Source organism: Oreochromis aureus, linkage group 3 (assembly GCF_013358895.1).
Source record: "Oreochromis aureus strain Israel breed Guangdong linkage group 3, ZZ_aureus, whole genome shotgun sequence".
NCBI lineage: Eukaryota > Metazoa > Chordata > Actinopteri > Cichliformes > Cichlidae > Oreochromis > Oreochromis aureus.
This window is the reverse complement of record NC_052944.1, coordinates 39,047,027-39,063,010: the sequence shown is the minus strand read 5'-3', so window position 1 is coordinate 39,063,010 and position 15,984 is coordinate 39,047,027. Positions and strand designations below refer to the sequence as shown.

Genomic DNA, 15,984 nt, shown 5'->3' with positions numbered 1-15,984 from the left:
AGAATTGAAAAAAATAGATTTGAACAGTTTTCCTACTAAAACTACAGAGGAACAAAAGAAGGGAGGTATTTTCTTGTTTGTCTCCTTTGACATTTGTTCTGTTCACTAATTAACATGATTCTTTACCCCACTTCAGATTAATGGTCCACTCACCAAATCTACCATGACTTTATTTTCTTGTTCGATCCAATTCCATCCAATTCTAAAATATTTGGAAAATCTAAATAAATCCAGAATGCAATGATTAGAAAATTTCACACCCAGATTTTATTTACAATAGAACATAGAAAGCACATCTAATGTTTAAACTTAGAAAATTAAAATATCTGTGTCCCTTTTCTTTATTTAATTTGACGTAACAGTGGTGACAGAAGTCAAAGGGGGACATTGAAAGTGCCAGAAGATCTGTCTTTGTTCTCAGCACATTATCACATATTCCCACAGAGTCAGGCACCTACTGGTTAAATATTAAAATACTGTAGGTATCATCATTTCACCAAATTTCCCCCTTCTGGGACAATTAAAGGATTATTCTATTCTATCATATATGGCACACATGAGGAAGACGTCGTACAGAGTTTGAAGGGTGACTGAGAGATGTAGTCTTGACTTCATGATCTATAATAGTTGACACAGTAAGAAGGTTACTGGTTCAAATCCTTTAGGGATCTTTTTTTTTCCCCCCTGGAGTTGCAGCCTATTCTCACTCCCGAGGCGTAACATCCCGACGATTTGTCACGTCCCGCTGCATTCCCGAGGAATGCGAAAGGTGACCTTCCGCGCTCTTATGCGACGCGCCGGGTTCTAGGTGAAATCCAGTAGTGTAACAGTCCTGCAGTAATACACGTTCCAGCCACATATTCCAGCCCTAACCTTAACCTTATCCCTAACCTTAACCAGCACTTTAATGACGTTAAATAGTGTTTTCCAAAGCGATTTAACTAAAATGAATGAACATGTGTAGATCGATTCCAAACGGTTGTCATGTCTCCTCATTTTTCCGATCTCGTCATTTAGGAATGTTGGTGGGTGCCTGGAAGCATAATATGTTGACGATTTGTCACCTAGCATAAAATATTACGTGTTGGGAGTTCACATGTTCTCCTTGGACTTGCATGGGTTTCCCCCAGTTATTCCAGCTTCCCCCCACAGTCCAGAAACAATTTGATTTAATTTCAGATATTATGTGGATGTGAGGCAGATGAAATCCTTGAAGAAGCCTAAAGTGCTCTATGAATGTATGATTAATGGTTAATTCTTGTTAAAAGGACTTTGAGTGGTCATTAAGAGTAGAAATGTCCTACATCAGGGGTGTCCAAACTTTTTTCACTGAGAGCCACATACATAAAAATATAGGAGGGCCTGGGTCACTCACTAGAAATTAGGTATATAGCCTTAACTTTAGTGTATTAAAGTTAGAAAAATCACTTAAAAGTGGTCAAATATGTTATATTGTTGAATATAATTAAAGACAAAACTGCCTTCATCACAGCTTTCCATAAATGGATCTTTATTGATTTATTCAGAAAAAGCTTTGGTAGCTCATTCTCAGAACAGCAGCAGATTTCCTCTTGGACAGAATTTACAATACAGGGAAAAAACAATATTGGGTAAATTTCAAGCTTGTTATTTCAGTTATTAGGCTTAGGCAACACACCTATTAACGTTTGTTTGAAACGGTTATCAATCTCCATCTGGTCTCCAGGTCTCCATCTGAAAAAGGCTTGCCATGTCTTGCGATGAGTTGGGCGACCTCATAGCTGCTATTGGAGCCTTTTCCTGGACTTTTTGAGCACGAAAAAAATACTGTTGCTGACCCCACAGGATAGCTACCATTTGCTTTAATTTCTGCTCTCGCTCAGCACCAGTGTAGGATGCATAGGCCTGATGTTTGGTTTCATAATGACGTCGTACATTTTCTGCACTCACTTTCTACCTTTCGCTTCTTTGGTTCTGCCATGTTTAGTAACTTGGGGGTAAATTTCTTCTGTGATTGTCCTTTTTGGTGGAGCAACTGCCTTGATCAACAGTAGCTCCCCCTGGTGTTAAAACTAAGAAGTGCAATACACTCAAGCAAAAGTTGAAGTGCGGGCCATTTTCTATTCTATTTATAAAATTTCGTTCGGGCCTATTAAAAGTGGACGTAGTTTGGACACCCCTGTCCTACATGAATGCAAATATATTACATTTTCACCTCCAATGTAACAAAATAATATAAAATTAAACAAACTAGAATCCATTTGTTTCCTGAGATTAAACTGACAGAGAGCCATCAGAAATTAATACAGAGACCAAAGGAGGGTTTGGGAAGGACCTGAGCTGATGATTCAGTTAGTGTGGGGAAAGACGTGCAAGTCCCACACATGCATAAAATCTGGATGCACAGAGTTTGTGAACTTCTGCACGTCTTTACTTCTCAGTAATTCTGCCTCTCTGTGATGCTCTTTTTATTCCCAATCTCATCAGTGATTGGGTGTAAAATAATTTGTGATGGCAGTTAACCAAACTAGATGCAAACTGTTCCTCCAGCTGTTTCATTTTCAGTACCACTGCCATCAAATTTAAAATGGGCCGATATTTCTATCAATACTAAAATATCACAGTTTAAACATTTGATACACTTTCTTTGCTATATTGTGAATAAAAAATGGATTTCTGAGATTATAAAATTCCTGCTTTCTGTTTTTATTTACATTTAACACACTATCCCAACTTTTTTGATTGAGGTTGTACTTCTTTTAGAAGGACACGTACAAAAGCAGTCCTGTCATGTCTCTATAACTCTGTAACTTCAGACTGGAAAAACACATGAGCAAAGTTTAGTTTTCTGTTTGTTTGTTAGGTTGTTTCTTTGTTTCTTTTGTTTGTTTTTAGCTGCAGATAAAACAAGATAATTCCTGGAAAACTAGTGAGTGCTTTCCATCTGACCTCTTACAATGACATTTTTTAATTTCCTTTTTCTTTATTTTTGTACAAAAACGTGAGTAAATTTAGTGAAACCATGTTAAATATTACCTTTACTCTACCAATTCGTTTGTTAAAAAATAAGCCATCAGTGGGAAACCCAACACCAGTCTTCCTTCTCTTGCTCCTGCTGATCAGCTCTCCCAGGTTTTCTTTTCTTGGACTGTGTCTAAGTTTAAAAATATTTGCTGGAGCCCAGAGTTTCTTATTATTTACTCACTGATTTAATGTCAGTTTGGGCTACATAAGATATAATAAAAAGTATACACTGTTTGTCTTCAGAGTCTGAATTGTGAAAATATTAACTTTAAACTTTAACTTTAAAAATGTTTAATACTCTTCAGCAAAACAAGAAGAACCAGATAAGCCAGAGCTCAGGATTTTGCTTCTTGGAAAAACTGGAGTTGGAAAGAGTGCTTCAGGAAACACCATCCTAGGAAAAGGGAATGTGTTTGAATTGACATCATCAGAGTGTCAGAAGGAAACAGGAGAGTTTGAAGGTCAAAAATTGGCTGTAGTTGATACTCCAGGTCTGTGTGACTCCAGTAAAACTGAAGAGGAGTTGACAGCAGACATGGAGAGAGCCATCTGCTTTGCTGCTCCTGGTCCTAATGTGTTCCTGGTTGTGATTCAGGGAAACTGCTTCACAGATGAAGATCAAGAAACAGTGAAAATGTTTCAGAAGATGTTTGGAAAAAGGTCAACATGTTTCACATTAGTTTTGTTGACCCATGGAGATGACCTGAAGTCAGATGGAGACACCACAGAAGAATTAATCAGTAAAAATCCAGCTCTCAGTGACTTCATCAGTCGGTGCGGTGGAGGATATCACGTCTTTAACAACAGAGACACAGATCCCTCTCAGGTCAGAGAGCTGCTGGAGAAGATCAACACCATGGTTCAGAGAAATGCAGGAAGATACTACACCATTGAAATGTTCAGAGAGGCTGACCTAAGGATTGTTCTTATTGGGAAAACTGGAGCTGGGAAGAGTTCAACAGGAAACACCATCTTAGGAGAAAAAGCTTTTAAATCCTCAACATCTTTTTCCACAGTAACATCAAAGTGTCAGAAGAAAACAGGTCTGTTTGATGGTCAAACACTGGCTGTAATTGATACTCCAGGTTTATTTGACACCGGAAAAACTGAAAAGGAGGTGAAAGAAGACATGAGTTGGTGCGTCAAGTTTGCTGCTCCTGGTCCTCATGTGTTCCTGATTGTGATTCAGGCCAACAGATTCACAGAAGAAGAACAAAAAACTGTCAACATCATTCAGGATATGTTTGGAGAACAGTCAGCACATTACACGATGGCCTTGTTCACCTGTGGGGACAATCTTGAGAGAGATGGGGTCACCATTGAAAAAATGATCAATGATAATCGTGTTATCTCTGACTTCATCCATCAGTGCGGTGGAGGATATCATGTCTTTAACAACACAGTCAAAAATCCCTCTCAGGTCAGAGAGCTGCTGGAGAAGATCAACACAATGATTGCGGGAAATGGAGGAGAATACTACACCAATGAAATGTTCAGAGAAGCTCAGAGAGTCATGAACAAACCAGAAGCCGACCTCAGGATTGTTCTTGTTGGGAAAACCAGAGTTGGGAAGAGTGCAGCAGGAAACATCATCCTAAGGGGAAAAGTATTTAGATCAGCATCTTCCTTTGTAACACCACAGTGTCAGAAGGAAACAGGTCTGTTTGAAGGTCAAAAACTGGCTGTAATTGATACTCCAGGTTTATTTGACACCAAAAAAACTGAAGAAGAGGTGAAGGAAGACATCAGTAGCTGCATCTCCCTTGCTGCTCCTGGTCCTCATGTGTTCCTGGTTGTGATTCAGGCCAACAGATTCACAGAAGAAGGTCAAGAAACTGTCAACATCATTCAGAATATGTTTGGGGAACAGTCAGCACGTTACATGATGGCCTTGTTCACCTACGGAGACGATCTTGAGGCAGATGGGGACACCATAGAAAAAATGATCAGTGATAATACTGTTATCTCTGACTTCATAAGTCAGTGCCGTGGAGGATATCATGTCTTTAACAACAGAGACAAGGACCCCTCTCAGGTCAGAGAGTTGCTGGAGAAAATCAACAGAATGATTAAGAGAAATGGAGGAGGATACTACACCAATGAAATGTTCAGAGAAGCTCAGATAGCCATGAAAAAAATAGAAGCCGACCTCAGGATTGTTCTTGTTGGGAAAACCAGAGTTGGGAAGAGTGCAGCAGGAAACATCATCTTAAGGCGAAAAGTATTTAGATCAACAGCTTCTTCTTCCTCCTCTGTAACATCAGAGTGTCAGAAGGAAACATGTCAGTTTGAAGGTCAAACACTGGCTGTAGTTGATACTCCAGGTCTGTACAAAACTAAACTAACTGAAAAGGAGGTGAAGAGAGAGATTGTTAGATGCATCTCCTTTGCTGCTCCTAGTCCTCATGTGTTCCTGGTTGTGATCCAACCAAACAGATTCACCAAAGAAGAACAAAAAACTGTGAAAATCATTCAGAAGATATTTGGTGAACAAGCAGCTGATTACACGATGGCCTTGGTAATCCATGAAGATGATGAGAAGCAGGACACCATAGAAGAAGCAATCAAACATCCAGATCTCAAAGACTTTATCAGTCAGTGCCGTGGAGGATATCATGTTTTTAACAGCAGATTAAAGGATCCCTCTGAGGTCAGAAAGCTGCTGAAGAAAATCAACACAATGACTGAGAGAAATGGAGGATTCTGCTACACCACCAACATGTTTGAAGAGGCAGAGAAAGCCATAAAAAAAGAGATGGAACGACTTCAGAAAGAAGATCCAAAGATGACGGCCAAAGAAGCAAGATACAAAGCAGAAAGAAGGAACGAGTTTACTCAGGGGAATTGGGATGACATTATTGCTGGAGCTGCTGCTGCTGGTACTGGAGCTGCTGCTAAGGTTAGTAGTGGAATTGGCATTGGAGTTGGAGCTTTACTTCAAGGAGCACGTGTTGCAGGAGCTAGAGGAGTTGTTGGAGTAGTAGCAGGAGTTGCGGGAGTTGCAGCGGGAGTTGCAGTGGGAGTTGTGGGAGTTGCAGCAGTGGATATTGCAGTAAAAGCCACAACTTTGAAATGGAAATTGTGGGATTGTGTTACACAGTAACATTCAGTATAAACATGTGTCAGCTGCTGGTAAATAAGAACATTTATAAACATAATAACAATAATAGTGTGGAGTTCAGTATTTTCTGATAAAGCGAATTATAAGATATGATACCCAAAGAAGAAAGAAACAAATTCTTTAGGACAGCATGAGAGCTTTTGTTCAACAGTAATTTCGATCATTTAGCAGTAACCTATTAATGACAAATTATCATAAAGAAGGAAGAAAATACTCACATCATAGTGTTATTGTCTTTGTAATTCTTATTGTTATTAATTGTTTTTTTATATGAAATATAATCTTTAATAACATCATAGTGTGTATTAGTGTACTGAATAATCATTACATAATCATTACTGATTATTAGCTTATTTGTAATCATTGGGAAAATATTGAATTCTATAAGTCTGTCAGGTTATGTACGATGTGTTTTGAAGCTGTTTTCTCATATTTACTTTGATCTTTTGAATGATGTATCATGAATAAAACAGATTAAATTTATTCATGAAGGTTGTTTTTCTGTTGTCTTTTCTAACAAAGAAACCTGGCATGAATCACTCAAGATCACTGAGCTGTTTGAGCGGATCAAATTAAGACGTTAAAGAACAGCAGTCAAGCTTCAAACAAAGTAGAAATATTTCTTTCAGCTCTTAATACTAAGTGTGTGATCATCTCTGCTGAGCAATTTGAAATGGGAAATGTGGATAATTTTTCTTGAATGAGCTCTCGCTGCCAAAATCAGCTCAAAAGTAATAAAGTGATTAGAAACAATTTGACGATGTGTGTGGGACTCTGTCAAAGAAGAAACTTATTTTAATATGAGAATAAAGTGTAAAAAGACCTGAGGTTAAGGCTGCGGCTGAAAATACACATTTATAAAAGAGAGATAATAATGAAAAGAGCCTGATACACACACTGTAACCAATTTATGTAATGCAAACAGTGTTATACAGTAATAATTTAACAAAGTATATTTATTGTAAATTAAATTTACAGTTACTTAACTAGAACAGGATACTGTACAAGATACTGTAATAGGTTTGTAATTTTACTGTATTGACAATTATTACATTGGAAATATATATTACTACAACTACTGTGATATTTACAGTAAAGTTACATCAGTAAAATCAGTTACAGCATGTTGTTTTTTGCTGTAAAAAGTGTTTATAGTAAAGTTACTGCAAACACCTTTATAGTAAATTCCTAGCTGCCAGTAAGTTATAAAATTTGCAGCAACCTCTTTACAGTGCAATACTATCCTCCTCCTCTGATTGGTTCAGGCTTCTATGTGCAATCAGTTTCTGATTACACCTCAAACCTGCCGCAGGTAAATTCAATCAGTTATAAACATATACTGAATAAAGATTGTAAACAGAAAATGCAGGGGGCTGATGTCAGATCACCATTTACACATTACAGTGCTGAGGACTCAAAAAACATGCTTTTGGCTGGATGGATGGCTCTCGTGTTTTTATACTCTAACTCATACTAATAGAATAATGTTGAAGTTCTGTCATAGTTAATAAGAGTTTCATATAATCACAGCTAATCTTGGACAAGTAAGTAGTAGTAAGTCCAGACGACTGGGACACATCACTTGGGTCATCTGTGATTTAGAATAATCCTTTAATTGTCCCACAAGGGGAAATTTGGTTGTAACAGCAGCCAGAAAGACACATATACAATAAACAGTACACAGGACACAGAACAGAAATATACACAATTTTTGACATATTTACATCATGGACAATGGTTACCGAAAACAGAGTACTGTACAGTTATTTAATAAAATAAAATAAAATACAGATAAGAGGCAAACCCAGTTTGTAGTGTGAATCAGTTGATAAAATAGTACAAGTTACAACGCTGATGTAAACATCTATGTTTGTTGGGAGCAGTTCTGATTGTACAGTCTGACAGCTGCAGGGAGGAAGGACCTGCGGTAACGCTCCTTCATGCATCGCAGCAGTCTGTCACTGAAGGAGCTCTGCAGTTCAGCAACATTTCCATGCATGGGGTGGGAGACTCTGTCCATCAGAGATGTTATTTTGGCCAGAGTCCTTCTGTCTCCCACCACCTGCACTGGGTCCAGGGTGCATCCCAGAACAGAGCTGGCCTTCCTAATGAGTTTATCCAACCTCTTCCTCTCAGCTGCCGATAAACTGCTGCTCCAACATACCACACTGTAAAAAATGACAGACACCACCACAGAGTCATAGAAGGTCTTTAAAAGCGCTCCCTGTACTCCAAATGACCTCAGCCACCTCAGCAGGTAGAGTCTGCTCTGACCCTTCCTGTAAAGAGCATCAGTGTTGTCGCTCCAGTCCAGTTTATTATTCAGGTGAACACCCAGGTACCTATAAGAGTCCACTATCTCAATGTCCACTCCCTGGATGTTCACCGGTGTCAGTGTGGTGGGTCTGCGTCTCCGGAAGTCCACCACCAACTCCTTGGTTTTCCCGGCGTTGATCAGCAGGTGGTTCTGCTGACACCAGTCAACAAAGTCTAGAGTCCACTGTCTGTACTCTGAGTCGTCCTCACCTGTGATGAGGCCGACTATGGCAGAGTCGTCAGAGAACTTCTGTAGGTGGCAGCGTGGAGAGTTGATGGAGAAGTCTGCAGTGTAGAGGGTGAAGAGGAACGGTGCCAGCACAGTTCCCTGTGGGGCCCCTGTACTGCAGACCAGCGTGTCAGAGACACAGCCCTGTGACCTCACATACTGTGGGCGTTCTGTGAGTTACACCATCTATCGTTCACGAACACAGCCAGACTCCCTCCTCTCTTCTTACCACTCTCCGTTGTTCTGTCGGCCCGGATAAGATGAAAACCATCCATGTTTACGTGTGAGTCCGTAAACATGGACGCAAATCGCGTCTGCAAATGCGCAGAGGTTCAGGAGCAGAAGTCCCATTGTAAACATATCACGGCAGACCCGACGATGTTTCCATGAACATGCTTTTCAGCATCTCTTTATTGACCACTTTTCACACACGGTTGCTGTACGCATACAGCCGGCTGTAGCTTTTCAGCTCACAGCCCGACATATACCAACAACAACACAACAGCACAGATAGCGCAGACTTTAAGGCGGCGTCCGCCTCCCCTGCAGCGGCGCTGCAAACCACACACATTAACCAGGTAAAATACATATTTAGGCAGAATTTTGCAAATATCTATTTTTCATTTTTCAGCAGCATAGAGCTTTTTTTCCAGTTATTTTTTAAAAGTCAGGTCAAGGCTCCAAAAGCCCAAAGGCGATATAAGGGTGGCGGCTGACAACAGTTTTTGTTTGCTACATGGATCATTTTAGTTCAGCTGGGTGTCTTTCCTTTTGTTATATTTCTTTAAGAGTTCAAAATGTGTTAATTACATAAATAAAATGTAATTTTCTCTGTAGGACTTCATGGATTTCATAAGCAACACACCTTAGTTGTTCACACAAAGCACAAGGTAAAAACAATATATACAGTGTTATCTTCATTTTAGATGTCAAAAAGTATTTGCGGCTCCCAGTGTTTTCTTTTGCGTGGAAACCGGGTCCAAATGGCTCTTTGGGTCTTAAAGGTTGCTGACCCCTGATCTAGGAGTATGATTCTTAGTGATACCAGTCAGAGGAGGAGGACAGTACTGCAGTTTAAACATGTTCCCTGATGCCTGAAGTTGTTGCTGCAATTGAATTAACAGTAAATTTTAATCTGTTGGCAGTAAGGGCTCATCAATCCACATTGAGTCTATTCCATTTCATGTGACTGTTGTAGGTTTTTTTGTATAATTGTAGGGTCTTTACTAGAGATGGACTGATCCGATATACAGTATCGGTATCGGTCCGATCCGGACCTAAATGACTGGATCGGATATTGGGGAGAGATAAAAAATGTAACCCAGTCCATTAAATATCACAAAACTTGCGGCATGGTGTAACCCAGGGAGTGATCTAAGCACGTCGGAGCAGTATGCGTCACGTGATAGTGCGGCTGTTGTGTGTGAGACCTGTCGGTGGTCTGGAGTTAATTCAAACTGAAAGCATTTAGAGCCTCGCTACGTACTGCCAAACCGGCATTTCATCTTCAAGTAGGCTATCCCAGAGAAGTAAAGCAAGTGTGTAAGTTTGTGGCGGGGCATGGTCGGCGGTGTTGCAGCAGGGAAGGCAGACGAACCTGTGTGGCATCGCAATCATGTCTCGCCAGCTGAAATCTGTGTAGGGTCCTGTGTGTGGTTGTTGTTGATGATGTGTGCGACTGACAGTGGGAGAGCTGTGGCTATTTGTGTGTGTTTAACAGCAACCATGAAATAATAAAAAGTAAAGACTGAAAAGAATGCAAACATCGCTGGGTCTGTCATGCCACCCCACTTCTGGGTTTCGGCACCACTGTAACATAACCACGACAGACCCAGCGATGTTTGAATGCTTTTCAGCCATAAAAATGTGTTTGACACAGTGGAGAAAACATGAAATAAATGTCTTCTGTTCTTTAACGTCACAATTTGATCAGCTCAAACATCTCAGTGAATCTTCTTCACTGGAAACTGGTTCAATCCAAGTTTCCTTTTAGAAAAGACAACAAGAAAACAAACTTCATGAAAAAAAATGTAATTTGTTTAATTCATGATACATTATTCAAGAGATCAAACTAAATTTTAGACTTGCAGTTTCAAAACACATTGTACATAATCTGGCAGACTAATTGCTTTAGACTAGAATTTAAAATTCCCTCATTCATTACAAGCTAATAATCAGTAATGATTAACATGTTCCTATTCAGTAAAGTAATAAAAACTATGATGTCATTAAAGATTTCATACAAAAATATTCAGCAAAAACAAGAATTACAAAGACAATAACACTATGCTGTGATTATTTTCTTCTGTCTTTATGATAATTTGTCCTTAATAGGTTACTGCTTAATGATCAAAATTACTGTAGAACAAAAACTCTCACGGTGTCCCAAAAAAACTATTTCTTACTTACTGTGTGTTACTGTGTAACACAATCCCACAATTTCCATTTCAAAATTGCAGCTTTTACTGCAACACTCACTGCAATGTCCACGGCAACTCCTGCAGCTTCTGCACTTCCTGCTGCAACTCCTGCAGCTGCTCCAACTCGAGCTCCTTGAACGATAATTCCAGCTCCAGCAACAATTCCAGCACCAACTCCAGCAGCAATTCCAGCACCAACACCAGCAGTAGAAGCAGCAGCTCCAGCAACAGTAGAATCCCAATCCCCCAGGGTGAATTTGTTCCTTCTTTCTGCTTTGTATCGTCCTTCTTTGGCTGTCTCTGAAGCTACTGTCATCTCCAGTTGTTCCATCTCTGTATTTATGGCTTTCTCTGCCTCTTCAAACATTTTGGTGGTGTAGCAGCATCCTCCATTTCTTTTAATCATTGTGTTGATTTTCTTCAGCAGCTCTCTGACCTGAGAGGGATCCTTGTTTCTGCTGTTAAAAACATGATATCCTCCACGGCACTGACTGATAAAGTCTTTGAGATCTGGATGCTTGATTGCTTCTTCTATGGTTTCTTCCTTCACATCATCTTCATGGATTACCAAGGCCATCGTATAATCAGCTGCTTGTTCACCAAATATCTCCTGAATGATTTTCACAGTTTTTTCTTCTTCTTTGGTGAATCTGTTTGGTTGGATCACAACCAGGAACACATGAGGACCAGGAGCAGCAAAGGAGATGCATCTAACAATCTCTCTCTTCACCTCCTCTTTAGTTAGTTTAGTTTCATACAGACCTGGAGTATCAACTACAGCCAGTGTTTGACCTTCAAAGAGAGACGTTTCCTTCTGACACTCTGATGTTTCAGAGGAAGAAGAAGCTGTGGATCGAAATACTTTTCCTCTCAAGATGCTGTTTCCTGAAGCACTCTTTCCAACACCCGTTTTTCCAAGAAGCAAAATCCTGAGTTCTGGCTTCTCAGGTTCTTCTTGCTCTGCTGAAGAGTATTAAACACTTTTTATTGATGATTGTATGAAAGTTACATTTTACCATTTCCTTTCCCTAAAGTTAATATTTTCACAATTCAAATTCAGAAGACAAAAAGTTTGTACTTTGTACTGTTCTATTGTGTGTAGCCCAAACTGACATCAAACCACTTAGTAAATAAAAAAGAAACACAGAGCAAGTTTTTTAAAACATAAACACAGTTCAAGAAAAGAAAACCTGCAAGAGTTGATCAACAGAAGTGAGAGAAGAAGAAAAGGTAAAGGCAGGCTCAAGAAAAGTGATGGAAAAATGAAGTAAGGTTATGCAACACTCTTAGAGGAAGAGATTGAACTAGGAAATAGATTAAAATAATGACTAGAGTCTAATACATGTTCAGTTTAATAAATGGGTGTTGAGTTTTATAAGCCTTTATGTAAAATAAAGGTTATAGATTAGTCTTTTTAAATGTACTTACCAAGGCAAGTGTATTTGCTGGCCATGTCTGTCTTTTACTGGCAGTTGATGTAATTTTCTGTCTCTGCTGATGTTCTGCTGCTCACCAGTTTCCTCTTTCTCACTCTACTGTGTTTGAACGTGTGGAAACGTGTCAGAGAGGTGGGGCAAAAACGTCAGAAGGGAACAGAAACAGTTAGTTGCTGCTTGCATGTCATTCAAATTGAGTTACTTTTGTATGAGAGATGAGTTCATACATTGTGCATGTTTTGTGTTGGTGTATTGAAGAAAAAGGAGACTTAATCTCTAATCTGGGTCTTTAACCTGTGTAAGTGTGGGGCTCTGATCACTGAGAGTTAATCACAGATACCGTTTTTAATATTGATGTTTCTGTTGCTTTCACAGACCTGCATGCAGACTCTGGCTGTGTCCAAATTAAGGGGTAGCATGCTTCAAAGGATGCATTTGTGGGCAATTACATCACAGCGACACAATGAAGGCTGTCCAAATTGGAAGACTCTTCCAAATGTGGCGGCAAATGCGGCAACAAATGCATCTTACTTTTCCCCAAATTTTAAGGATGGGTCAGGTGTATCCTTCGTCACCCACCATATCCCAGGATTTATTGCGGGTCATACAGGAGAATTTTTCTCATAACAATTGCGGACAAAGCGGGAGTTAATGTGGGAGAGGAATACACTTTCACTTTTAAATGTAAGTATATGAGAATCTGGTGGTACAAAAGCTTAATTTTTGTAGTGGTTGCGTTGTTAGGCTTTGGATATTTGCTTAATTTGTTTAATCCATCATCCATCCATCTTCTTCCGCTTATCCGGGGACCGGGTCGCGTGGGCAGCAGCCTAAGCAGAGAAGCCCAGACTCTCCCTTTCCCCCAAGCAAAATCAAAAAGTCTGACTGACAAACGTGGCACCTCAGCACGAGCGAGGACCGTCTAGTGCAGGGGTCAGCAACCTTTAAGACCCAAAGAGCCATTTGGACCCGGTTTCCACGCAAAAGAAAACACTGGGAGCCGCAAATACTTTTTGACATCTAAAATGAAGATAACACTGTATATATTGTTTTTTACCTTTGTGCTTTGTGTGAACAACTAAGGTGTGTTGCTTATGAAATCCATGAAGTCCTACAGAGAAAATTACATTTTATTTATGTAATTAACACATTTTGAACTCTTAAAGAAATATAACAAAAGGAAAGACACCCAGCTGAACTAAAATGATCCATGTAGCAAACAAAAACTGTTGTCAGCCGCCACCCTTATATCGCCTTTGGGCTTTTGGAGCCTTGACCTGACTTTTAAAAAATAACTGGAAAAAAAGCTCTATGCTGCTGAAAAATGAAAAATAGATATTTGCAAAATTCTGCCTAAATATGTATTTTACCTGGTTAATGTGTGTGGTTTGCAGCGCCGCTGCAGGGGAGGCGGACGCCGCCTTAAAGTCTGCGCTATCTGTGCTGTTGTGTTGTTGTTGGTATATGTCGGGCTGTGAGCTGAAAAGCTACAGCCGGCTGTATGCGTACAGCAACCGTGTGTGAAAAGTGGTCAATAAAGAGATGCTGAAAAGCATGTTCATGGAAACATCGTCGGGTCTGCCGTGATATGTTTACAATGGGACTTCTGCTCCTGAACCTCTGCGCATTTGCAGACGCGATTTGCGTCTGCAAATCGGGGCTGTACGAAGTCACTTTTATCTTTACGCAGGACTGTAAGCTGTCATCTGTGAGGCGTGAGCGGTGTTTGTTTTTAACATAGTTCACGGTGGAGAACAGCTGCTGACATAATGTGGATCCGAAGATCCATAATTGGCCTACCTGGGGTTGAAAGTCTCGATAAATGCATGGCGTTACCGGCTTCCGCGAGTGTGACTCTTATTTTGAGCGATGAAAAAATAATAGAATATAATTTTATTTTTATATTTCAATATCACAATAATCTTCCAATTTAGAACTACAAGTTAAAAAAGAACTAACATAAATAAAATACACTTCAGCTAAATACTTCTAATTTATTTTCCCAAACCACGCGGAGCCGCACTATAAGGACTAAAGAGCCGCATGCGGCTCTGGAGCCGCAGGTTGCCGACCCCTGTCCTAGATCAATGAGCCACAAATCCCCAAGTTTCCCTGTCTAAAGAAACATACAGTCACTCAACCTCTAAACCTGTGGGATAAGTTAGACAGAGAGCCCATTTCACCTTTCAACTACAATTCACAGACATTCCCTGAATTTCTCACATCCCAGCAACATAAACTCCAGAACGGCTGTATTTGTTTAAAACAATAACATGGCAGATCAACTTTTATGTGGAACTTATTCAGGTTGGATTTGGGGCGGTCTGTGTGATCAGCTTGTCATGAATACTGAACTCCTGCTGCAGGTCTGAGAGGCACCAAATTGGTGTGTCTCCATTGGTGTCTCCATGCTGTGCTGGAGGAGCTGTCCTATCACATGTAGGTTACACAGTGCAGTACAGTTTTCCATAAAAATTGTGCTCCAAAATTGAATTTATTAATTTACATTCCTACATTCTTTGAAAGACCAATAAGATTGATCAGTACCTCATCTACCTGAATGCTGCTCCTCCAGTTGAGTTAGTAGAGATCAGTGTGCCTGTGGTCAGAGATGAAGCTGCTTCCTGGTTGCTGATGAGAGAAATGTTCAGTTTCTCTCATCAGTAATCTGATGGATTACCATTTTTGTTTAAAAGACAATGGTATTTTTCATTCTTTCATCTGGAGTCACAGGAAGTCAGAAGTATTTTCCGCAGTATAAGGTGCACTTAAAATCCTTTTCTCAAAAATCGACACTGCACCTTATAATCCGGTGAACCTTATGTATGAATTCTGGTTGGGCTTACTGACATTGTACCGATTTTATGTGGTACACGGCGCTCAAAAATCTGTCAAAAAATGTTTTAGTACGACTGTGGTAACCCATATGGAAAAGAAATAGAAAAAACGTATAAAGACTTGCATCAGATTTGGCCTACTTCATTTAGTGAATCATATAAGGCTTATATGTTTTACTCATGAAAGGGGCCACTTTCATATATTGTTTTAGTAAGTATCCAAAACATACAAGTTTCATTTATATAATTTTTCAAGGGATCTTATATCTTTTTTCACTCTTGTATGCTTTTCATACAAGTTTCACACAAGACAGATACAAACTTTATAAGATTTATATATATCTTTTCCATATGGGAAGCTACGAAGCATAACGTTTGATGGATTGTCAGAGCATTACAGCTACCGTAGTCAGGAGCCTCACAGAGTAATCTGGGTCCAAAATGCCGTCCGCTTCAGGTCCCAAAGTCAAACGAACACTGCGGCATCACTGAGAGTTAAAAACTGTTTAAATTCTTTTATCTTTAATAAAATGATCAGTGTGGCTGCTTTACCGGGTGTAACAATTAAGTTTACCATCCAGGCATCCATGAAAAAAGAATTTATTAAATTTATCAGAGTTAG

General features: G+C 39.7%; 2 protein-coding genes across 3 annotated transcripts; one reads left to right on the top strand and one right to left on the bottom strand.

The window, feature by feature from the left end:
• Positions 1-3,830: 3,830 nt before the first annotated feature.
• LOC116334508 (GTPase IMAP family member 8-like) lies at positions 3,831-6,498 on the top strand. Its single transcript, XM_039610200.1, has one exon. The coding sequence runs from the start codon at positions 3,860-3,862 to the stop codon at positions 6,104-6,106; it is 2,247 nt and encodes a 748-aa protein (XP_039466134.1). The 5' UTR covers positions 3,831-3,859; the 3' UTR covers positions 6,107-6,498.
• A 4,242-nt stretch (positions 6,499-10,740) lies between these two features.
• LOC116334507 (GTPase IMAP family member 9-like) lies at positions 10,741-12,639 on the bottom strand. 2 transcript variants are annotated; one of them, XM_031757937.2, is made up of 2 exons: positions 12,518-12,639; positions 10,741-12,052 (listed from the first exon to the last, which is right to left on the bottom strand). In XM_031757937.2, the coding sequence occupies exons 1-2, from the start codon at positions 12,540-12,542 to the stop codon at positions 11,085-11,087; spliced, it is 993 nt and encodes a 330-aa protein (XP_031613797.2). In that variant the 5' UTR covers positions 12,543-12,639; the 3' UTR covers positions 10,741-11,084. The 2 variants fall into 2 exon arrangements, with proteins under 2 accessions (XP_031613797.2, XP_039466137.1); XM_039610203.1 differs by having other exon boundaries at positions 10,741-12,049; positions 12,518-12,604.
• Positions 12,640-15,984: the final 3,345 nt, after the last annotated feature.

Excerpts from the sequence above, each read along its gene's own strand:
- LOC116334508 (XM_039610200.1), top strand. The coding sequence starts at position 3,860 with ATGGTTCAGAGAAATGCAGGAAGATACTACACCATTGAAATGTTCAGA.
- LOC116334507 (XM_031757937.2), bottom strand. The coding sequence starts at position 12,542 with ATGGCCAGCAAATACACTTGCCTTG. Across the intron at positions 12,053-12,517 it reads CAGCAAATACACTTGCCTTG|CAGAGCAAGAAGAACCTGAG; the intron begins GTAAGTACATTT and ends AATACTCTTCAG.